This window comes from Hippopotamus amphibius, chromosome 2 (genome assembly GCF_030028045.1).
Source record: "Hippopotamus amphibius kiboko isolate mHipAmp2 chromosome 2, mHipAmp2.hap2, whole genome shotgun sequence".
Classification (NCBI taxonomy): Eukaryota; Metazoa; Chordata; class Mammalia; order Artiodactyla; family Hippopotamidae; genus Hippopotamus; species Hippopotamus amphibius.
In genome coordinates this window covers 69,497,050-69,522,628 of record NC_080187.1, presented here as the reverse complement: position 1 = coordinate 69,522,628, position 25,579 = coordinate 69,497,050, and the positions used below count along the sequence as shown (strand labels likewise).

The 25,579-nt window shown below is 43.8% G+C and overlaps 1 protein-coding gene across 4 annotated transcripts in view; it reads left to right on the top strand.

Annotated features, from left to right (window-relative positions):
• Positions 1-25,579, top strand: part of NTRK2 (neurotrophic receptor tyrosine kinase 2) — a 345,813-nt gene that overhangs the window by 146,202 nt on the left and 174,032 nt on the right. The window contains exon 14 of one of the 4 annotated variants that reach the window (XM_057722524.1): positions 158-2,542. The exons of the other annotated variants lie outside the window; for them this stretch is intronic. Coding sequence (XP_057578507.1) covers positions 158-195 — 38 coding nt within the window. The 3' untranslated portion in view covers positions 196-2,542. Of the gene's footprint in view, positions 1-157; positions 2,543-25,579 lie in introns of those variants that run through there. 4 annotated transcript variants of the gene reach the window in all.

Genomic DNA, 25,579 nt, shown 5'->3' with positions numbered 1-25,579 from the left:
GTAATTATATTGTATTTATGTTTTCAAGTATATTGCATGTTGTGTCTTAATTTTGATGTTTACTTATGATGTTCTTTTACAAGTGATTGTACTTGCATGTTAATTTCCACTGATTTTTTTTTTGAGCATGACATGTTTTATTTTGTGTTTCTTTTAGGTTTTGTTTTGTTTCATAAGATCCCACTGGATGGGTAGCTGAAATAAAGGAAAAGACAGAGAAGGGGGCTGTGGTGCTTGTTGGTTGATGCTGCCTTGTAAGCTGGACTCTTGAGGCTGGCATTGGGAAGTGCCACTGATCTGGGGTTTTCTGGTAGATGTGGGTGGTGTTTGCAGGAGGTACTGCATGAAGCCTGCAGGTGCTGTGAGCTGTGAATGGGGGACACCAATGCAGAGACAGCTCACAGGCAGCTAAGAAAGTCAAGAAAACATCTTAAATTAATGCTTCTCTTTTGTTCTCACAATCGTTCAAATACAAAATGGAAATGAAATGCATTGGGTTGTGCTTCTCTTCGGAAAGGTGTGCTGTTTGACCATACTGGAAATGTATTGATTTTCAATGTTTCTGCTTATTAAAGGTGAACTGCAAAGTTTAAAAAAGTCTAAATTTAGGGACAGGTGTAAGGACACACTAAACAGTCTAATCTCCATTTAACATGAATTTTAGCATTGTTTTCTGCTGTTGTTTAATCAGTACTGAATTCAGAAAGTTTCACTTTTCCACCTGGAATGCAGTGACTAAAAGAGTTAAGGGCATATCCACCATCGCTGTGGGGACTTGGGGATGTCCCTGAGAGGTTGTTTCCTTCACTGGCCGTGAAGGCCCAGAGTCATGCAGTCAACAATAATGATTTCCTTAAAGTTTATTGCCAGGCCAAAAAAAAGAAAAAAAAGAAAAGAAAAGAAAAAGAAAGAAAAGAAAAGAAAAGAAAAGAAAAAAGAAGCTATTTGGTCAGGGGCTGTGGATTTTGGTTAAGCATAGTCAGTTTCAGAAAAACAAAAAGAGTGAAATATATACATACAGTGCATATATCCTTTTATTTGACCTCTGCGATCCACCTGCTTTTTAGAAGTTTGCCGAGTGAGAAGGCCGCAGCATCTCATGCTGTTCCCATGACAGAACTGCAGCTTTTCTACTCTGAAAAGGCCTGTGAGCAGAATGGCTGGCCTGCTGTGAGCAGGAGATGATATTCTAAGAAGGACAGTCCCCCTACGACATACTACACTCCACTGGGTTTTCCTGGGCTGGACAGCTCTTCCTGACCCCCAGCAGCACAGAGGTGGCAGGTCGCAAATGAATGTGTGCTTTATAATGTCCAGCTTCAATGCTGCAAGGGCAGCCTTAGAGCTACAGAATCCTGCATCCCTGCCTTAGTCTGATGTGCTCACCTGTCTCACACACTTGGCCATCTCTGTGGCCTTTGTACACGTCGCTTAGTGTGCAGCAGCTGGGATCCCTGTCCTGAAGAGAGGTTTGGCCACCCCTGCCCTGCTTCACACCTTTCTTGTTAGGGGAACTTCAGAGCCAGGCCCTGAGCATTTTGTTTGAAAACAAAATTGGCTCTGACTCTTAATGTCTGCATATAGACACCACGGCTGAATTGGAAACTTACCGATGTTTTTAAAAAGCCTTTTTCGAAGGGGAGGTAGTTACTCAAGTTTTGCAGGTCAGCTTTAAGGTTTTATAGTTTTATAACTAGTCCAACATGTTTGGAAACACTGTTTTGAATCCTGTGTAACTAAGGCATTAATCTCAACAAGCCAGGATCTATTTAGTCACCACTTGATATAAAAAGATTATCCGTGATGAATGTTTTATCATGTATCTTTTACACTAGCCACTAATTATGTTATTGCTTGATGCAGACATTTCACAGAGCCCTACGGATTACAGCATTTGACTTGGCTATTCTATATGCGTATCTGAAAGAAGGGCCATTTCTCCAAAGCATAAGCAGGCTGCCGATCTCAGAAGTTGTCTTTCCAAAAAGATATTTGAGTTTGAGGGCAGCTGACCTTGGGTATGGGGAGGTCTGCATATTCTCTGAATTCTTATTTTCTCGCTCACTGTTGAATGACAGTTCCTGTCACTACTTAGATTTTGATCTTTCCCAAAGGTGTTGATTTACAAAAAGCCTAGCTAATTGCAGAAATCCTGCCCCCCGAAAGAAAAATGAAATTCAAACTGAGAGCCAAGCAGAGGCAGGCTGTGAGGATGGCAAAGGTTCTTAAATATCGGCCATTTGGTACTGTTTTTTTTAAAAGCCTTTATGTTATTCCATGGAGCCATAAAAAGGCAATGAACTGTTTAAGGACTATTTTATAAGTATCCCAGACCCTAAAAGAAAAAAAAAAAAAAAAAGAATATTTGCCCTCAACAGCTGAAAGAATTGCAGGCTGGATTTTTGTTTTAAAATGGAGAAAAGTGGACAGATAAGGCAATTGAATCTATCAAAGAGCAGTTGACATCTCCTAGGGAACGATGAAAACAGCAGGCTATTAGAAAATGGTTTCATACAGTCTTGTGTTCTTTACTTTTCATTTTTTTAAATCCCTGAAGACCTCAATCAGTAACCCAGCTTCTCATTTCTATACTCTGGACCACCTCTCTCATCCCTTGCTTTTGATGTCCCCTGTAAGAAGTCTTTTTCAAGCTTCCTAAAGGCACGTAGCATGCATTTTTCCAGCATTAGAAGGGGAAAGGCGGCGGTTTTGCTGAAATCAAGTCTGTCGCCCTCCAACAAGGCTGTGGCATTTCAGTGCCAGGCAGGTATCCTAAATGAACACTGTGGGCCGGGTGAGTGAACGTCCTCCCCTCCAGAGGGGCAGCTGTCACCCAGACCCAGCCAACTCGTGCCTCCCAGAGATGTGGGCCCAGATTTCCAAACCTTCTGATTCTTTAAGAGAAACTTGAAACCTGGATTTGTATGTGAAATGTCCCTATTTTTAAAAAGTTGGCTCAGTTATTTTTAAAACATTATGTAGGCCAACAAAACATGTCTGTGGGCTGCCAGTTTGTTACTTTGGTCTTAAAGCAAGATCATTGTTCTTTTGCTGTATCCTGTTACTTGCCTTCCCTAACGCACATCCTGGCACTGCTATTGAGAGCTTTAGTACCACTGAGTTTAGCAGCCCAGGGCTCTGCAGCACATCACTTGCTTTTGGGCTGTCCTACTGCTTTGCTAGCTGGGACCTCAGGTCTCTCACCTAGCCTGGGACTCTCTTGCAGCAATGTTTTCCCTCCATCCCCAATGGGCCCCACTTCTGTGTGGCCAGAGGCACCTAGTGAATCCTATTTTCTGTTTTGTCTGACGTGACTTTCTTTTTACCAGTGTTCATGTCACTTGGCCCACTCAGGGGCAGCCAGGTTCAGATGAGAAAGCACATGGCTGCATTTCATGCATGTCCTTAACATACTGATAGGGCCATTGCTAAATGGAAAACAGGTGTGTCATCTTCAAGAGGCATGGTTCAGGTCCTATATCTTGAATTGGGTCCCACTGAGACCTTCTGAGGCAGCTGAGAGAGATGAAGAAACTCCCACTGTCATCACATGATAGATCAGACTGAGGCCAAGGGAGGTCCATATCTCAACAGGCGAAGTGAATCCCCACATACTTCAGAGACAGTCAGTTCAGGGGTTTTCCCTGCTGGCCTCCAGCAGGGCCTGGGTGCCTTTTGACCCACTGAGTCTTCTTTCCAAGAGTATGGAGCAGAGATGAGATGTGAACTGTCCCAGCCCCAGCCCCACAATGCAGAGCCCAGAGCTTCACTTTTAGCTCCAAGTCCTTCAAGTAATCTTGAATCACACCCAGAGTGGTTGAAGCTTACAGCTCCCCCTCAGATAGAGCAGAGGCCGTCAGGATCCAGCAGTTGGAGGAGTAAACAACTCAAGGAGTACAGGTCACTGCCAGGAGTGAGGGCCAGCATGATGGAGGCGCTCCTGCTTTTTCTCTCCTCTTTTATTTTTTCTTGATTGTCTTAAAAACCCTGACTTTTTTCTCTAACACTCTAAATTGACTCCATGACAACCTGAGAGTTTATTTTTATTTGCTTTATTGGTTGCTTTGCACACACCTTTTTTTTTTTTTCATTGCAAAATGGAATCAAAGCACTAACTGGGACCAATACTAACTTTTCTCTTCTTCCATGCAAGAGTGGATAATTTACGCTTTCACCTGCTCTATTGTTTTCTGTCTAGAACGCCTCCTTTGGTTTTCATCTAATTTCCTCCCACTACAATAGAAGCTCATTTCATCCTCTTTTGTCCACAATCTAGACAACAGACAGATTCCATAAAATCCAGGGCCTTCACAGGGTTGCTGCATCCAGCCACGTGGGCTGTGCCCTTCCCATCTGGTCAGGGCGGGGGGACCCCCCAGGGGTTGTGCCCTGCAGCAGGCTGGATGCCCACAAAACTGGGACAGAAGCAGCCATTCTATTAAGCGCGTTCTGCTGTGTTCACACCTACAGTGTCTGCAGACCGTATCAGGTTTCTTCAAGGGCATCTGGGAAGGTTAAAGACCCTGCTGGACAGGGCAAGGAGGTAATTTTCTGTGGGGTGCTGCCAGACTGAATTAAGGGAACAGAGTTCCCAATCCAGAAAGTGACATGAAAATTGTTGTCACAGAAGGCAGTTTTCAACTCATGTTAGCCCATTTCCTTGTTTTGGTCTTCAGGGACAAAGGGACCTCACGGCCATGTGATTTTGACAGGGAGGTCACCCTGAGTTTAATTCAGGCTAGTGTGCCTTGGAGCCTTGGCCTGGTCACTAGTGGGCGCCCAAGATGGGTTGACATTGGCTATGTCAGGAGTCTTAGTTTTCACAGAAAAATAAGTGTATGAGAGGCAAAGAAAAGAACAGAGATTTTCACCACCTTTATTTTAGGACAGTCCATTTATGAATGGAGCTTCTATAAACAAATATAAAATAGCAAGAGATTCTATTCACAATGTATACGTATATCAAATCATCACACTGCACGCTTTCAATATCTTAGTTTTCTTTGTTGATTATACCTCAATGAAGCTGAAAAGACAAAAAGTAAAAACAAAAACAAAAACAAAAAAAAAACAGCAAGAGACTCCAGAGAAAGACAGATCCTTGAGTCCCCTCATTTCCTGGTCAGATCCATTTGCTGTAATCCATATAGGCAGCCTGTGAATCATTTTCATGTCCTGTTTTTTTCACCATAATGTTCCAGGTCTTAAAGTCATTTTTTTTCACGTTTCCTGTAAATAATGGATAATCATTATTATTTTATTTTTAAGTGCTGTTTTAACAATGTGGATAGATTATAAATGTACTTGCTGAATTCATTCATTTTTTTTAACAAGCCAATAAAGTTTTATAATTCATCTCCATGTGTCTTGCATTCTCTCTAGGGACTTGTATATCACCCCATCTTCTCCAAACACATACCATCACCCTGTGTGTCATTGGTGGTGTCCAAGACTAAAGGTGTTAGAAGAAAGTGTGAGAAATGTTACTGGGAGTTTTAGGGGAGTCCCAGACCCACTGCAGATTCTGGAATAAATCTCTTCTAAAATGGGACTTTTAAAATTCCCATCAATGTAAGTTATATATTTATGGTTTACTGATTCTTGCATCAGATATATTTTCATTGACTGAAAGGCAATCCTAAAAAATGAAAAGCTTAAGAGAATTAAAAAAATAAAACTGCATCCTGTGGGAAAGTCCTTTGGTATTTTCAAAACTTGGAATGACTTGGGTTCCTGAAGGAGGTATACTCGGTGCTCTGTCCCTCCATTCTAAGTGACTTTGTGATCAAATGAACCGGATGACTTGTGCTTCATGGGAGGGGGAGAGAGAGGAAGACAAGTGGGCATGGAGATAAGTACCATCTTGAACCTTAACTGTTAAGATGGTACGTCATACCCCTTTGGTCTCCATTTCCTGCCTGACCACACTGTCTCTTCTTCATTTTCCCTCTTTTCGAGTAGGACCTAAAAGCAAGGTTCCCAGCTCTGATTCATTTGAGACTGCTTTCATCTTCTCCTAACCTTACAAGGACTTTTGCTCCAAATTGAAGACTTAGGGATTAGAAAAACAATGTGACCTGATGTCTTACTGAGCCAAGTATGCCAACCCTCTTCAAAGAGCCTAGTTAACACTGATGACTTGTGCTTTTTCTAAAGGCCCTTTATAATTTGCTCTGCTGAGAACAGGGGTAGTTGGCCATTTGAAAGTTGTATGGTAATTTGAGGTGGTAGGCCCTGCATGCAGACTATGCAGGTTTGAATCCCAGCTCTGCTCATAAACTGAATGACCTTAGGAAAGCTGCTACAACGACTCCATTCCTCAGGAGATGAGGGTAATGGTAGTAGTGCCTCCACACCGGGTTCCTATGAGAGTTAAATGAGATGGTGCCTGTGGGGGGCACTCAGTATCGCTAGGAAAAATACTTGGAAGGACATGGGTTTGCACTGTGCTCGGGTGTGCCTCCGTACATGCCCTCCAGTCACTGACGCATTTGCGTGTATTGGTCACACGGTGACTGCATGGGTTCAAGTAATGGAGTCCACATGAAGGGGAACTTTCCTCCCTGGGTCATTCCGGGTGTGGTCCAAGCAATGAAGGCCACTTTGGAAATTTCTCAGGAGTTATCCTAATTCTCTTCCTAGATTCCTCTCTCTGCCCAGGTGATTCTTACACATTGGTCACAATCAGATTTGATTTGGATAAAATAAGAGGACATGATCTGTTTGGGCCTGTGTTGTGGTTATTCAATGAGTTCCAATGATGCTCTGTAGAATTCTGGAAGAAAAACATGGAAGGCCATATTCCACTTTTGTTCTCACTTCATTAATTCAGAATTTTAAATCATTTGAATTGGGGTCTCTGTTAACTTTAACTTTTGAATTATCCATTTGAAAATCTTTGGCTAAGAATAAAAATAAGAAACGAATTGGCTGAGAGATTGTTTAAAAGGAAAGACTTGTTTCAAGGAAACTTGAAACAAGGGAACTTGGAACAAGTGCCTACAGGCAGTGGGTTACAAATAACTTTTCTGCTTCCTGAGGTAGTTTTTTCGTAATAACTCTATCAGACAACACAGGATTGGTCATGTTTGAAGTAATAAAATTTCATTTATTGAAAAACATTTGGTAATTTGGGCTTTTTTGTTGTTAAATCATTTTAGGTAAGTGGCACTGAAGTTTTACCAGCACTTAATGTAAGGCACTTTTACTGTTGTTACCACCTTTTCTAACACATTTTAAAGCAATATTTACCATAGGATTTAAAAGGTGGTCATAGTTAATAGGTATTGATTTCCAACCGTGTGCCAAGCACTGTTTTAAGTGCTTCATGGTTCTCTCAACAACCCTATGAGGCCGACGCTAATATTACTCCTTTCTGAAAGGTCTGGAAACTGAGGAACAATTGTATGATTGAAGGGCTTGCCCCAGGTTACCTAGCTAACGAATAGAAACGCCAAGATTTGAATTCAGGTAGCCTGGCTCTGAGAGCCGGTGTTCAAAACAGTTAGTTGGCACGGGCTAGACCCTTGAGCAGAGCCAGGGCTGGGGTGAGGCCGGTGTGGTGCCTAGGGCACCCTCAGGACCATGCAGATGCCCAGTGGCCACTCATACCAGCAGTAGCAGCTGAGCAGAGATCATCACTGTCAGGATGCAGAATTGTAAGGTTAATTGAAGTCCCTGGAGAGGTACTATCGCAGTAAACACCTCCCCATCCCCCCCCCAGTAATTCGTGCCACTCTCAAAGCCCTTGCCAATCTCAGCTTGCCCGTGTGTGGCACCGTAGTGAATTTGGCGTGTGAACTTTCTCAGTTTCACCGTATGAAACAGAGAAGTTGCATCCAGTATGTATTCGTTGCTAATTAGCTAATGAAAACTCAGAGCATGTTTGCTTTGTCCATTGTACCTGAAGATGGATTTGTTGGTTTTCATTGTTGTAAAGTGAATTTTCTCGTCACTCTTGATCTGGAGCACTTCTCGTTCACATGGAGTAATCGCTGCTCTCCTATGAGGCTACACGACGGCAGGGAAACCACCTTGGTGAGGGTGTGGGCGGGGGACGTGATGGGAAGCTTTGCTTGAGGACACATCCTGCTACCCCCATGGAGAGGATCTGGACTTTGGAACAAGGTGTTGGGAGATGCCAGAGCGGCTCCTTGCCTCGGAAACACCACGAGACAGAGCAGCATCTGAGCAGCGCGGTCACGTTGCCGCTCCTGTCCCTAAATGTCCCATCTGCAGCCAGTGACTGAGAGAGACTGCCAAGGGCACATGCTAATTTTCCAGTCATTTGGTCAAGTCTCATCTCACACACCGCAAACCCCGGGGCCTGTGTTTACTGAATTAAAATCTCTGCTCAACCGTAAACTAATGAACAGATAAGTCTTTCTCTTTTAAAAATTTTATTGTGTTTTCAAGGAGGAAAGGCACAGCCTCTTTTGTGTTGATTTGCCACCCTTCCATCACTGTCTAGTAATTCTCATCATACAGTACTAATTAGTCTTGCTGAATCACTAAACAAAAATGTAGATTAGATTGCTTTAAGGATTTGAGTTCGGCTTCAGGTAAGTTTCATGCAATTTCACTAAAGACCCTAAAGCCAGGTGGGAAGCACAGAGGCGCCAGCGCTGTTTGGCCTTTTGAGGGAGTTCTAGGTTTTCAACATGAACTAAGACAGTCCATTAGGGTGCTTCAGGCTTTTCAGAGGTTAGTCCCTGGACAAAGTTTTCTCTCTGCATTTACCTAGGCTCCTGGATTTGGGGGAGGCCAACTGCTTTTCGATGCCCCCTGCTCTAAATCCTGTTGAACTGAATGCTGATGGGCTCTTCTGTCCCTTTAATCTCAGAGGTGGGAAAAGCTTCCCACTGTGGTCAGTCTCCTTGCCTCACCACCTCTGTGTGTCCCTTTAACCTGTCCGTATATCGCTACATCATCCCGTGAATTCTTTTTCTTTGACGCGATCCCAACTGAGACATAAGTATACTAAATTCTTTAACACATTATCTTGGTTTACCTTAGATCAAGTCTATTCAACATCCAGGAAGTATTCATTGTCAATTAGAGGTCAGACGTGAGCCAGGCACTGGGGGGATTCCCACAGTTAGCAAGACAGACACCATCTTTGCCTTCCTGGGCTGTGGTTATACAGTTACCGTGTCTGTAATGTTGACACTGTTATCATGCATACTTTACACATGAGGTAAAAAAGACTTGGAAAGTTAAGTAACTTGTCCAAGATCACATAAAGCAGATCTGTCTGCCTAGGAAATCCATGCTTTTGTCCCTGACTCTCTGAAGACAGTGATTGTTTTGTCTCTTGGACCCCCGGCTGCAAGCTCTGAGATAGCCATCAGACCTCTGCTCTTCACCTTGGTGGCTCTAACTCTTTTCGACCCAATGCAAACTGGTGAAAGTATCCCAGGCCTTGGTACCTTGGTACCTGTTTTCTCTCTATTTTTTTTTCTTTTCCTTTTATTATTTTCCCCCTCTTCTTTTCCTCTGGTTCCCTTCCCACCCAACACAAACACACAGAAATATGCTATATCTTTTCTTTGATTTTCACAGTTAAGTTTTAAATTTACAACTGGTTGGGTGGAATATGTGCATTGAAGTGAGATGGTGTGTGTGTGAGTGAGAGAGAGAGAGAGAGCAAGAGAGAGGCACCAGCAAGGACTCAATAATTCACACACACACACACACACACACACACACACACACACACGGAATAGGACTAGTGCATAAGTGAAGCCCTGCTTGATTACATGGGAAGTTAATCCCAGTACATGTACCATTTATACCATTATCACCTCCCCACTGCTCACTGGGCGTTAACGCTCCTTTAAAGACTTTCCATATTATTTTTTTTGCTTTTTGTTTTCACTTCCTCATAAATAGCAAAAACTTTTGCTGAGAAGAAGTTATTACAAATCCCAAAAGGTTGGTGTTCCATTCTGAGCTCCATGATATAAGAATTGAGTGGATTTCAAACTTGGCAGAATGTCTGACTTGGCAAATGCTTCCATCCTTATTTATGACAGCTTGGAAACTTCCATTTTCCAGGGCTTATCAACGATGCTGCTGATTTTGTCTCCCTTTTCTATTTTGCTGTGAATTATGAAATAACCAGCCTGAAGGCTTCTTTTTAACATTAACCCTCTTAGCAGCACTGGTAGGAGTGTGTGTGTGTGTGTCTTACTGTGTTCTTTCTTTTCTTGGTTGTAAGGCACATTTTGCATTTTCACACAGGCCATGCACTTCCCTTTCTCTGCCTTTCCACAAAATGACAGTAGGAAATGTTGAGGTCTGGGGTGTGGAGAATGATAGCCTTGTGGTCTTTATTGTGGCCACAAAGGACTTCTTGGCCAGCCATTTTCTAAGGATGTACATCTCATCCAAATGGCAGTTTAACAGCTGGAACTCCAGAGCAAGACAGATAAGCTGGAAAGTCTCAGGGAGTTTTTCCTAGAGGTGTGAAGTGGTTGTATTTTGGGAATCTCCCTGCCCATTTTCTCAGTAGAAAATTGTCAAAATGGAGGAACTACTAAGAAGCTATCTCCTCCTCCTTTTTCTTTTTCTCTCGACTCCATACCCAGTTCCTTGAAGCCCGTTCATCTTAAGTCCATTTTGTGAGTACTTTCTTTTTTGGGTTCCTATAACCTCACAGAAGTTGGGAGCCTCTGATTATTAGGTAAAGCTGACAGATTTTTCCTAATATAGGCAGGAAGAATTTTCAAATGCAGAATGTGTCCTTAGAGAAGGCGCCAAGAGGGGATTAAAGCTGCAAGGATTTTTAATCAGGAGAAACTCTTGTATGAGAAAACGAAGAAAGAGCTGGAGAAGGCTGTGGGAGCATGGGAGTGCAGTGCAAACGCGGGCTCGGGGAGACGTGGGGGAGAGAAGGAAGGCTGGGTCAAGCATCCCAGACTGCCACTCACTCTGAGGAAGTGTGGGCAGAGCTATCGGGGTAGATTTGGGTGATTTGGGGCTGCTGGGAGTCTGTGAGCCACACTGGGACATCAGGGGAGTTCCTTGTCTTCCAGGATACACCTGCCTTAGAATACCTGACCATGCTCAGTCATTGGTGCTGGGGCAGCCCACGGGGGCATGGATTCTGTGCAAACGAGGGGATGGCTTTCAGAGCACAGATGGATTTCAGGGTGTGGCTTGATCAGTTGTGCTCCCTGAAGTTGAGGGTGCACAAGGTACTCTCAAATAATAGGAACAGTCTCGTCTGACCTCTGCTTAAGGAGTGTACTGGATGGTTTCTGTTCCACATCTCTCTGTAAATCATACTATCCATCTGACAGTGCCCTGAACACCCCTGGCTGGACCGCTGGGTTCCAGCACTCAAGGGAACCTTTACTTCCTTAAATGACCCACTGCCAGTTACATTGGTTTAAAGGGCTTCAACTATAACTGTGTGGTTTTTTTTTTTTTTTTTTTTTAAAGAACTACACAGACTGGGCAAGTCAACATTTTGAAATATTTAAAATCTCATTTTTGAGCTGTAGCCATCCTTTTATTTATGGCAACATAAAACAACATCTGAAACTAAGACCTGTTTTTGTTTTTCTCGCCACTTCCCCAAACCACCAGTGATTCGATGTCATTTCATTTCGTGTTCCCTGTCAAACAAATGTCCTATGGTGGCAGCTCTCCTCATCGATTTAGCTTCCTTCAGAAGAGTGTTTATGGAAGTGTACATCAGTACCTTGCCAGGCATGAGGAAAGAGCTGGAGTGGGACAGAGCGAGGCGTCCTCTTACACAATTCTTCACCCCTGCTCTCCGGCAGCCTCGAGTCGAATTGTTCTCAAGAAAAATTCTTATTCAGAGTCAACAGACTTTATTGAGTGCTTTCTATGGGCTACACCATAGTTGCCAATTCTACTGACTCCGGAGACCGGAAGGTCGTGGAAATGAGTAGGTGGGCTCGTGGAGACTGGCCCCGTGCACAGGCAGAGCTGGGCCCTGCCCTAGCTAGTATTGCTGTGCAGGAGTGTAGGCTCCGGGTAGCTAGATCTTCTGATTTTTCAAGGCAAGGGGAGATCTGGGGTTTTGTGTGAAATCTCCCAGTTTTTAAATGTTGGCAAGGCCCTACACATTTTGTACAGTCTCCGCGAGCCAAACAAAACGTGTCCTTTTTGCCAGATTTTGCCTGTTGTGACCCTTGGACTGAATATTCTGCACTCTGCTTTTAAGATACGTTCTCCACAATGGCCTTGAGCAGATACTGGTCTTCTGGTTGAGCTTCCTGGAAGCTGACTCTGCCCTGAGGATTCCCGTGGGAGTGACTGATGAAGGGCGTGCCCCAGGGCTGCCTGGGGGAGGAGTGGGGAAGAGGGGACAGGGCAGGGGGCTCCCAGGAGAATGGTTTCAGACTAAGCCTTGCGGAGGGGACCCCCTATATGGTAAGTTGCCCCCCAGAGATTTGGTAGTTGGGCTTTCATATCCGTGTACCCACTGATCATTGGCTGAGGGTCCCAGCAGGCAGAAGCGGGCTCCAGGAGCTCCAGGGCAGTCCCCCAGCAAAGGCACTGTTGCTGCCTGGCTGGGCACACAGCAGCCGGGGGCCCGAGGGACCCCAGCACGTCCCGCCACCGAGAGCTGGGACCTCACTGAGCCCACAGGTAATAAGAATCACAGGTCAAGGCAGAATTCGAAACTTGATCTTCTGACTCCAGTCCAGTGCTGTGCGTGTTGACACTTTTTCCAGCTGCTTATTAAAGAGATCAAGGCACAGAGTTCGGATTATCTTAGATCCTGACTACCTGGTGTGTTGGCCCCAGACTCCTAGCTGGTCTCTTCCTTTGATTGCCTGGAGGGAGGACAGCATGGTCCTTTGGAGAAGGCGGGGGCAGGTGGATAGAAACTAGGAAGGTCCTCTGAACCAGCAACTCCCTAGTCCGTCCTGAGAGAGCTCCTGTGAGCTGGGGGCTCCCAGCTCCAAGGTTTCTCTCACTGAGTTTGCTGGTTCATATCTGAGATGCAGACAGTGTTTGGGTACTCTCTACCCCAGTGCCGCGCTCTGGGCTTGTAAGACACATCTTGCCTGATTCAGACCTAAAGTGTCTTATTTCCTTTGGAGAGCTGAAAACTATTCATGCGTTTAATTTAAAGATATACCCTCTAAACTCCAACCAGTTCCCCTTGAAGAGAATCCATTGGAGGCAGGGAGAAAGGCAGAAGCTACAGCACCATCTGCTAACCAGACATCTCTGGAGTACGAGGGACCCAGAGGCAAAAAAGATCAGTTTTTTTTTTTTTTTTTTAAGCTGAATTCACCACGTTGGCCCATGCAGCCCTAGCCCTGTGCCCTCTGCTGTGGTTAACGGCTCGCTCCTCTTTCCACACCTCCTGGTGAGCCAGGACGGCTTCCTCACCCTCACCTCTTGAAGGCTGTCCTGAAATCAAGCCAGGTCCTGCTCCCTAATCTTTCAAACCTGCCCCATGTTTTCTACTCCCGTCACCCCTGCCTTCCCTCAGGCCCTTCATATTTGAGAGGAACAAATAGGTGTTTTTGCCCCCTTGCTTCCATCCCCAAGTCCAACATTTTCCTCCCAAAATACGGACTTCCGCTGGCTGGTCCTGTACTCACACACTTCTGGCAATCACACAGCTAAACAGATCATCTCCAAGCGCCTCAAAAGTACATCTTCCTTCCAGCTGTCTTTCCAGCCACATCCTCCCCATCTATCACCTCTGTTCCTCTTCCCCAAGACGCTCACTCCACCTGGTTTGACCCTCTTCCTCCCACCACATATAAGTTCAAATGTCAGAGTCATGCCGCTTACTGACTGGGTGACCTTGAACTTGGCACTTACTTCTCAAAGTCTCAGAATCCCCCTTAAGAAAATGATGGAGGCAAAAATCTAGCTTGTGGGGGTGACTGGGAGAATTAAATGGGAAACATGGCAAGTCATGTGGTATGTTGTAGGCACTCAGTAAATAATAGCATTGTCATGATAATATCCTTACTCTTTTATTTTTTAAAATATTTGTTTAATATGAACCATTTTTCTTTTTTTTTAAATAATTTTATTGACATATTGTTGACTTAAATTAAGTTTTAGTTAATATTATCATTCATATTACTATTAACATTAGTCTCTGAGATTATGTGCAAAATTGGTGAAATAATGCCATGTGCAGGTGGCTATCATGCCATGACCATAGAAAGCAATCATAAGTTTATTTATTAGCAGTTATAAAGTTATTGGACTTAGGCAACATGATTTATCAATTCTTTTACAGTACCCCCTGTAATTTTCATTACTTTCCCATTACCAATGCTGTGTTACAGTTCATATCAACTAGTCTGGTAATGGGGTTCCATTCTCTGTCTCTCCTCCCCTTACTGAATCTTAGCTCACTCCGTCCAAGTCCACACAAAGTTTTGCTGGAGTTATACCCAAGATTCCCTCTTTTTCAAACCCCTCTTGTTCATTACATTCATATTCTTATATTCTTACCCTCATATACACTCATATTTAAAGACAAATGTGAACCACTTTTAAAGTCTTTATTGAATTTGTTACAATATTGCTTCTGTTTTATGTTTTGGTTTTTGGCCACGAGGCATGTGGGACCTTAGCTCCCCAACCAGGAGCTGAACCCGCACCCCCTGCATTGGAAGGCGAAGTCTCAACCACTGGATTGCCAGAGAAGTCCCAATTATCCTTACTCTTGTCCTTTTTTCAAGAACCAGCTCAATTCCCAACTTTCTCCCAGGAGCTTCCCCAGAACGGCTACACAGAATTTGCACCTGCTTTCCTATCGTCCCATATTCGATCCTCTGGTGAGGAGAGCCTGGGTCCTCTCTTGCTGCATTAAATCGAATTTCTCCAAAGCTCTGGACCACATGCCATTCTTGACAGAGGTACTCACTGTGCTTTCAAAGAAACAAAGGAAATATATGTTATTCTCAGTTGAGTTCACTTTTGTTGCGATTTGAGCAAGTTTCTGAATACAGCTGTGTAGGACCTCAGGCCGAAAGGCTTGATCAGAAACAGGGAGCTTCTGAGGTAAAGAAGATGAGGAAAGTTTTAGGATCCTGGATGCAGCCTAACCCTCACCACGAACAGTACAGACAAAGTTTTCTTGGGGAGCTTCTCCAGTCCGTGGACGGGGAATACTTTAATGTATTAGTTTCCTAGGGCTGCTGTAACAAATTACCACAAACTCGGTGGCTTCCAACAACAGAAATGTATTCTGTCATTGTTGTGGAGGCCAGAAGTCTGAAGCTGAGGAGTTGGTAGGGTTGGTTCCTCCTGGTGGATCTGAGGGAAAGTTAGCTCCATGCCTCTTCCCCAGCTCCTAGTAGCTGCTGACAATTCTTGGAGTTCCTTGGCTTGTAGACGCATCCCCCCAATCTCTAGCCTCTGTCTTCACATCGCCTTCTCCTCCCTGTGTCCGTGTCTTCTCTTCCTCTTTTTTTTTTTAAGAAATAGTCTTTTTTTTAAAATAAATATTTATTTTATTATTTATTTATTTATGGCTGCATTGGGTCTTTGTTGCTGCACATGGGCTTTCTCTAGTTGTGGTGAGTGGGGGCTACTCTTCGTTACAGTGTGTGGGTTTCTCATTGGGGTGGCTTCTTGTTGCAGAACATGGACTCGAGGCATTTGGGTTTTAGTGGTTGCAGCACGTGGGCTCAGTAGTTGTGGCTCACAGGCTCTAGAGCTCAGGCTCAGTAGCTGTGGCTCACGGGCTTAGTTGCTCTGTGGCATGTGGGATCTTCCCAGCCCAGGGATCGAACATGTGTCCCCTGCATTGGCAGGCAGATTCTTAACCACTGTGCCACCAAGGTAACCCTTTTCTTCCTCTTAAAGGAATAATGGTCACTGGATTTTCAGCCCACCCTGAATCCAGGATGATCTCATCTTGAGATCCTTAATTACAACTGCAAAGACTTTTTTTTTCCAAATAAGATCACCTTCCCGGGTTCTAGGGATTAGAATTAGGGAAAGTATGTTTTTTGGAGGCCACTATTGAACCCACTCCCCTTGAGAAGAGTGTTTAGCTGAGAGGCTGGTAGCATAACGGATTGCACATGGTGTGGCTGCCAAGCAGATCTAAGCTCGAATCCCTGTTCTGCCCGTGCTGTAGACCCGTCTCAGCTTCCTTTTCTACAAAGTAGGGATGATAGTTTCTAACACACAGGTTGAGGATTAGTTAAGAATATATATATTTGGCATGTAGTAGATTCACAATATATTTCTTGTCTATCGCGATTCCCACTACTCATTCATTCATTTAATAAAAATTTAAATCTCTTGCCATCAAGGTGAAAGAGATCCATCACATGACCACTAGCACTTAGAAGTGGTTCAGTGTCTCTTGAATGAATGCATGAATGATCAGATCTGAAGCCTGTCAGTGACACTTGCTCTGTTCCAAGCACTGGAAGAGGTTCTGGCGAGTCTCTTAGTACTGCTTTCTGCCTGCAGGATGAACGACCTATAAGGTAAACTTGTTTTTGGACTATTGAAGTCCTTAAAGAATATTAGTGCATTGTTATTTTGCTTCAGTGGCCTGCACAGGGGGCCATGAGAATGGGTTCTGTGGGGAATTCGTGTCATGAGGCGACACGGAGCATCCCAACTGAACAAAATCTTACAGTGCAAAGTGGAAAACGCAAATGCCCTCAGGGGACAGGCAGGTAACAGTCTGGGTGGGGGACCCCCAGGAGCGTGCCTCTGCTGCTGCTCACGCATCCTTTCATCCATTATGGAGAGCCTTCTGTGTCTGCTACATGCCCTGCACTATTCTTGGTGCTCAGGCCACAGAAGTGAACAAGGAGAAGCCCTGTCCTCATGGAGTTTATACTCTCTGAACTCAGCTCCTCTCACCAGCCACACAGGAATCTAGGCCTGGTGCAGCCAAATCATCTGCTTTTTAAAGAGAAGAAGCCAGCATGTTATGTCAAATGTCCTGATTCTTAAATGTTGGCAGACGCTGTACAGTTTTGAACGAACACTGTGCAGGCCAGAGAGAACTTCTCTCTGGACTCAATTTGGCCTCAGGCTGCCAATTTGTGACCCTTGGAGTGGAATCTCATGACCTTTAACTGAAGAGGCATTTTTCCAGTGTCTGATTTTAAGCTAACTCTCATTTTTCCTGACCTCATTGGGAGTTGCTAATGCTTCTGCTTGTAGTGTGTGATTGATTGAATGATTGAATGATTCCTCGGTGTTTCATCCCTGTATTTCCAGGTGAACTAACCTCCATCTGTCAGCTTTTCCTTTCTCATTCCATCACCACATCTTTGCTTTTTTGAGTTCTCTCAAGCTTCCAGAAAGCTCTCAGCACTGTCATCTGGCCCTGAGCGTTTCTTCTCTGGAGGGTGAGAATCTAGCCCCAACTCTTCACTAAACTGCTTATGGGGTAGTCTGCTTCTCAGCCTCTTTCTGACTCTGCCACCCCAATTTTCACAGCCTTTGAGTTGCACTGATTCCCAGCCTTAGGTGTGATATTAATTTCTCTCAGAGGGACATGGGTTTAATAGATTTCTTTAATTAACATTTTGTAAAATTGGAGCTGTCATACTTTATGGCAGACTGATACAAATGTCTATAAATTACATTTTTGGCACCACATCTTGGGAATAGTCTAGAAATGTTTGTTTTAACCCCTTGCTAGAGCGTTCTGATTTATGGGCAGGCCTCTCTATGCATACCTCTAACAGGCCCAGTTGTCATGACAACCCAGAACATCATTTGTCAAAAAGCTATAACTTTGTTCTGTGTTGAAGCTAAAAATTTATCTTTTAGGATTTATTCTTATGACAGGGAGATTTTGCATTTCCATAGATCTGCTTCTTCTCCCTAATTCTGCTTGTTGTTAGAGAGATTCAGGCTTCAGAAGAAGATTTTCTAGAGAATAAGACAAATTTCCCATCTTCCATCCTCCCCTCCAAACAGATGTATTCTTTTATCCATTCCAAAGAGAACTCAAATGGACTCGTTATAACCCCCCACAATAAAAGGAGAATTATCCCTCTTCTATCTCTCATTCAATAACTTTTTGTTTCTTTAAAAAAAATTTTTTTTATTGATTGCTTTTTTTTCCCTTTCTTTCTTTTTTTTTGGCTAGTAAAGTTCAAAGAAAGGGAAGGAAGAAAATGTCTGTCAATCTCTTTAATAAGCTGGAGAAGACTGAGATGTTTAGTTGTTACATTTACTTGTATTATCTGTGATTCAGGGATTGTGGACTCGTTGCCCAGTGTAGGGTCCAGGCAAATACATAAATCAGTGCAGCGGGCTCCTGGCCACATTGCATGCCCTGTCTGCAGGGTGTCACTTCTTCATTTCTGCCGACAGAATGTGGGTCATTCTGCAAGGCTGTCCATTCCATTTTATTTTTTTTAAAGTGAAGCCAGAAATCAATATTTTTACATGAAATTTCATGGTTTTAAAACATTGGCAGATCCTGTAGGAAATTTTTTAAACAATATAACAGTCAAACAAAGCACATTTGAGGGCAAGTTTCCCCCATGGACTCCCGGGTGCCGTTTCTGCCGAACGCCACGCATGTTTAGAATGGCTTGGCTTCTTCCACACTGAACAATGAAACTAATTTTGCTCTCAAGTTCTTCTTGGAATCTGACTCGTTAAATCATCTTTCTGCTGGCCTCACTGGATTGGGTGGCTGTCAGGCTCCAGATCAGGTTGGAGAGGAGGCTGCAATGGGGGCGCGTCTCAAAGACCCACACGCGCTCCTCTATGACATTCCAAGATGGATGGTGGGGTCCATCCAACACCTTCTGGGATTGTTCACAGATTTATGACTCTCTCTTTTTGCCTTTGATAGATGAGGCAGTTTAATCCCCTTCACTAAGCTCCATATTTTTCTTTTGTACTGGAAGCTCCTGGATGTCCATTGCCTTTCCACAGGAGATAGCAGGGATATTTTTTTCCCCTCACTGAATTTGAAGGTGTTTTGTTTCTCATCTATCAGTGGGCGAGAACGCTAGTAATTCTTGAGAATACGCCATCAGAAACATCTGGGGCAGAGCGGCTCTGGGCGGTCACTACTCCAGAACAGGAGTGGTTGAGGTCCCCCGCCCCAGCAGGAGACACTCCTCACCAAGCCTGCTTGCAGTTCCATGTAAGGGATTCATGTAAATTATGCTGACTATGGAAACTCATGCGGCTCACAGTAGTAGCAGGTTAGGAGACGCTTTGTGCATTCAGACCCCACGGCTGTCTGTTTATCCCACCTTTCCCAGCCCCCTTGTGGGGTCAAAATCTCTAAGCTGAAGCTTTCCTGAGGGAGAGTCCCTGCCAGTCCCTGGTGACCTTCACGTCTGTGTACAGTGTCCTACACCTGGAAGGCTCTACACTACTTCATCTCATCTAAACCAGGCAGGGTTTATGAGTCTTTATGAATGTTTCCACTTTGGCAATGTTGGTTACAAAGGTGATGGAGATAATCGCCAAATAAGTAGCTCTTAGAACCTGGAACAAGCTCCTTATCACTCCCTTTCTCCCTCTCATGCTTTACTGAGTGGCCTGAGGGGTGTGCGTGTGTGCGTCTGTGTGTGTGTGTGTGTTGTTTGTTTTCGTCTTTCTTTGAACCGTTCTTAGCCTACAAGAGAGAAAGGTCATGTGATAAATAAGGTAGGTTATTGCACAAATGTGCTTTACCTTATTTCAGGTAGGAGCGGTTTAATCTCTGAAGCTTTTCTCAACATCACATAAAATGTTTTGAAATTTCTATACAATGAATGAACTAATTCAGATGTCCATATTCTATGTTTATGTCCTTTCCCAAGTGATTTTTAAAATTACACGGGTACAGTGTTTTTAAAAAATTTGTAAATTACAAAGAAAGAAGTAAAACTAGAATCCTGCCATCCAGAAATATTTGACTTTTCCCCCTCAATACCTTTCTCTCTGTATAATTGTTACATTATTGAAATGATGCTGTACAGCTGACCTTTGAACAATTTGGGGATCTGACCCGAATCTGACCCTGATCACTAACCCTGATCACTGACCCTTTGTGCCGAAGAAAATTGCCCTCCATACAGTCAGCCTTCCATATCCAAGGTTCCACATCCCCAGATTCAGCCAATCATGGATTGTGTAGTACTGGCGTATTTACTATTGTAAAAACTTCGAGTATAAGTGGACTCACACAGTTCATCTCCATTTTGTTCAAGGGTCAACTGTACATAACTATTTTTTATTTCCTATTATATATACTGAACAATGTATTATAAAGATTTCTTCATGGAATTAACATTTCTCAAATAAAATTTTTTCACAGCTTCATAATATTGCGTCCTGTGAGTAAACCATAATGTATTAATTATTTCCTAGTATTGGGCATTTACATAATTTCCAATTTCTTTATTAAAATAACACTGTCATGGGCATCTTTGTGCCCAAACCATGGTTCACATCTTTGGGCTTTTTCCCCTTAGGATTGATTTCCACTCATACCGTTTCTAAATCATGGGGCGTTAATATTTTTAAGACTCTCATAATATTTACCTTCTGGAAATATTGGCTAATTTGCAGTCACACCGAAGGCGTATAGGATGCTCATCTCTTACACTCTTGCTAGCCTTAAGTTTTGTTATTTTTCCCCCAATCTTTGCTTTAGTGTCTATGCACTGTTTTGTATACATGTCTACCTGTGATTGAGAGTAGGAGAGTGTGTGTGTGTGTGTGTGTGTGTGTGTGTGTGTGTCTGTACTCACTGCCAATAAGAAAGAACAATGTGTCTTGTCTCCCACGGCCAAGAGAGGCAACTTACCATGTACCAGGCAGTACTTTAAGGGTTTTCCTTATGCCAACCCCTCCCCTGTAATCCTCATAACACTCCTGTGAGGTAGGATGGTAGTGGTAGATACTACTCATAGTAGATACTACTATGATCTGCATTTTTCAGAGATGGGAACTGAGGCCCAAGGTGGCTCCACTGACTTACCTGAGGTCACAGAGCTATTAAGTGTTACAGCCAGTGTTCAGTCAGGCCCTTCTGTCTCCAGAGCGTACAGGCAACCATCCCTGGAGTGCTTTCAACGGCTGTAAGGGGAAAAAGGAGACCTCGGGGCTTAGGCCAGCTGACAGAATATGCGGTCAGCACAGGTGCTAACAGGGTGGAAGGAAACTTAGATTCTCACAGGTCTCTTCTCTGTGAATGGGAGAGTAGGTGTAGGTCCCACGCTTCAAGGAAGGTAAACCTGTAAGAGAGAAAAATATTTGAGCTCAAACAGGAAGGTCTTTTACAGTCTCAGAAAACAGAATTTGTAAATTATTCTTCATGGTAAGATTGAAATCAACTTCAAAAGTTTCAGAAGTTGCATTTGCGGCTGTGTTCAGAAAACAGAGTTTCAAAAATTGAAAGAGGCGTAAGCATTTTCCTTTCACACCAATCTTCAGAACATGAATTCAGTGAACCCTGATCATCCCATATTTTCTTGTTGCCTCTGGTGCTCTCCCTTTAACTGGAAACACAGTGGGTTTCATGGATTCTTAGTTTACAGGCTTGAGATGCTATATCAACAATCACAGTTTAATTCAGTACATAAGCATTTGACATCCACACAATAACTCTGGGCATTTTAAAGGGATACAGAGACATGAGGCATAGCTTCAAGAGGTTTATAATCTCACAGGGAATTTTAAGCGTACAAAACAAACAGAGCAAGGTAGAATAAGATAGATACCATTCGAGAGGTTTAAACAACAATGGAGATACAGTGAACAGAAAGACACAATTTCTTGCTTTGTGAAGATGAAGAGAAGGATTCATAGCATTTCTGCCGGTCCTGGAAGGATGGGTAAGTGATGGAGGTGAAAGGGGGCTGGGGCAACATATCAGGATAGGGGAGATGTGGAAGCAGGAACAGGTGAGATACTGTTCTTTCATGTGTTAAAAATATCACATTGTTGTCCAAGGCTTGGGCTTCATGAAAGGGTGAGGGGAATTGGCCCCAATCCTTGTTTTTCTTGTTGGGACCATAAAGTGATATGAGCAACTGTTCCAGCCCCCAAATAGAGTGCATGCAGACCCCTCATCTCTCTTGGGTCCTGTGAAGGCAGGGCTGGGTGGAGGAGGCCTCCAGTGGCAGACAAGCCCGCTGCCCCACCAGGGCTGCTACAGAATCAGCGTGTTAAGGTGCCTACTCATGACGGGATGTTGATTTGGAGCCGGGAGGAATCTGCATGTTTAAAATACTCCCTGAAGGGTTCTGATGCACAATGAAGCTTGAGATCCCTTGTTCTGTGATGTGGTCCTCCACTCAGACTGCACATTAGCATCCCTGGAGGGCTTTTAAAAGTGCTTCTGCCTGGGACCCACACCAGATTAAGTAAATGCAAATATCTAGGGATGTGGTTAGGTACCAGCTGGTTCTAACATGAAGTTTATGTTTTTAGTGCTTTGCATGAAAAGAAAAGAAAAAGAAAGAAGAAAGAAAGAAAGAAAGAAAGAAAGAAAGAAAGAAAGAAAGAAAGAAAGAAAGAAAGAAAAAGAGAAAAAGAAGAGAGAGAGAGGGTGGGAGGGGGGAGGAAGGAAGGAAGGGAGGAAGGAAGGGAAGAAAAAAGGAGAGAAATTATCACTTCTGTAGAAAGTAAAGTGAATGTCTAATCCATTTCTTACCCTTGGATTTGGGGGATTTGTATACTTCAGGTTTTAATAATGACATCCATTGATGAACCAAATCCAGTATCCCACTGGGGTTTAAGTGCACTAGTTCTTACCCGGGGAACTTTTAAAACTCCATCTGCCCCGGCTACCTCCAGACCAATTAAATAAAGATTTCTGGGGTATAGAACCTTGGTGTCAATGTCTTTAAAACTCCCCAAGTGATTCCAAGGTGCGGGGAGGGTTGAGAACCTCATGCAGGTGAGGATGGGCACAGAGGTGTCTCCACTGCTTCGTTCCTCTGAGTTTCCCTTCCACTCGGGCAGCTTGGCTATGGTTTGGCTATAGTCTAACTATAGGCTTGGCTATACTCTCGGGGCCACTTCTGCCTGTGGTGTTATACTGTCACCGCCCTCAAATTCTAGCTCAACTCGGAGAAGTCGACATTTTCTTATAGAACTTTACAAAATATGGAGGCAGAACCTATCAAGAGCCTATCTATAAGGTTGCCAGATTTAGGAAGAAAACACAAGATGCCCAGTTAAATTTGAATGTCAGGCAAACAACAGATGACTTGTTTAGTATAATTATGTCCCGTGCAATATTTGGGAAATGCTTACACAAAATATTATTTCCGATTGTCTAAAATGCAGATTTATCTGGGCATCTTGTATTTATCCAACCTACAAAGGAAATGAAATCAAGTCAAAATAAAATGTTGAATGGCAGGTCTCTGACTTTACAGTTGGTAACAGGACTCCAGGCTCGCAGACCCGTGGGGCCCCAGCTCCTGCCTCCAGGATACTTAGAGCTGAGCCCCACAGGGTTAGTACTTCTTCACTGAGTGCTAACTTCTGAGCCTCTGTTCACTGAGCCTTTTTTCACAGGGTGGGAATGACTCCCATTCTGTGAAGTTAACTCCAAATCACATTTTCCCCTTGATTATCAAGGTCAACCCTTTGCCTGGAGCTTCTGGGAACCCTCGGGTTGTCCTATACATTTTTTGATTTCTTATTCGAGGGAAGTGTTTCATGTGGAGCCAAGATGACAACTGGCCTCATCATTCCTGACTCAGGTTATTAGGGCTGTCCACCTGTCAAGCTGTCTGGGAGTCCAGAAGCCCACCAGTTACAGGTAACAAGAAGGGTAACTGTGACGTTACGTACAAACCATTCCTCGTGCTCAGGACCAGCTTCACGGGCGTGAACCTGTGCCTTCATACACGGCCCCCTGCAGAAGGGCCGCATTCTTGGTTTAATGCTCCGCTGTCGAGATTTTTGAAATTCTCGATAATTTATCAACAAGGGGTTCCCATTTCATTCACCATTGGACACTGTAAATTATATCACGGGTCCAGCTCACACTACAAAACATGGGCAAAATAGACTAAAATTAGTGGCCTTCTTGCCCGGGCACTAATTTATATTCCTTGTAGCAGGTATGGGCTTAGTCTTCTCTCTTGGGTAAATGGTACTCCTTTGGCAGGGGAAACCTGTCACAACTACTTACGCATTTCTTCCCACTGTTCCAGGCATGCATGTGCTAAGAAGGACTTGCACAGTTCAATCCCAGGCACTTCATCTGGGAGCTTGAATTAACCTGTGTATCTTTTCAAGAGTAGATATCTTTTAGGATGGCATTTAGTAGCTGTCACCGTCCATCAATCAGCGATTATGGAGCACCTGGCCCTGCGCAAGGCACCTTTCCTCGCTTGCCCCATCACCATCATCAGTCATCACAGTAGACGTATTCAGTGTTCATCTGTGCATGCCCCGGCCCTGCCAGATGGAGTGTGCTAAGCTGTTTTCTGTCGGTGAAACTAGCCTGGCTTTGAAAGGCAGCCATTGTTGCCTTTGGAACAGTGAGTTTCTCCACATCAAAAAAGGGGGTGTCTGTCGGGTGCCAGAACCATGGGATGATTTTTCTGGCATTTGCCGCTGTGAGATTCCAGATAACAATAAACCTACAAAAATCCAAAGATGACGCACTGGGTTGGCTATAAATCAAAGCTGTCCTCCTCCCACATCCGTTGTGATCGTCATGCTGTAGAATCCTGCAGAATTATTGCTCTCTCCGCAAGCGCTGAAGATAGCCGAGTGGATAATGGCACATAAGGTTGACCTGGGGAAGCCAGCTGGTGGGAAGTGATTCTGAAATCATGTATGTGGAAGTACTTTGAAAAATATAATGTGTGAAAGTAATGTGAGGCATTGTTCTTCCTCTTCATGGCTTATAGAGCCTGCTCGAGGCAGTTTCGGAATCTCCCCTGCGATGTTCGCAGATCCGAATCTAATATACAACTCAAAACAATTGAAAAGATGAAACAGCTCCAGAAACATAAGAGGCCCTTGTGGTTGAAGTGCAAGACAGGATTTAAAGTCTCATGCCTTGTGTCAGGGCAGAACACTGGATCCCATCACATCTTGGGGCCATCCTTGAGCAGAAACCTCAGAGAAACAGAGCTCCTTACCATTTGAGCAAACACCATAGTTCTGCTCTTTGCCAAAACGTTTTGAGTTAGCCTTATGGTGGAAGTAAAATCGTTAAAATGTGCTGACAGCTTTTGAGCATTTTATTGATAAACAGCTACTTTGCAGATACTTAAGGCCAAACATGTTGATCTGAGGGCAGAAAAGCCTCTCTAGGTGTACAGAAATGCATCTATGGGCTGTCCTGCCCATTTCCCCCACAGTTGGTCAGAAAAGCGATGGCTCTGTTGATATTTTTATGCAAGGGAAGTAGCCCTTCCGAGATCTGAAATATCTTGGGTTAAGGAACGTGCTCTTGGATTGAATTGATTTGAGTGGAATGATTATCAAGACCCCACCAGGGACTTGGAAGCATGTGAGTTACTGCGGGAAAGAGTATGATAGGCAAGTCAAGTCAGTGCCTTCAAGGGACTTGCATTCTTTTTTTTTTATTTCCTGAGAACGTCTTTATGTTTTAAAAAATTTTACTGAAATATAGTTAATTTACAATGTTGTG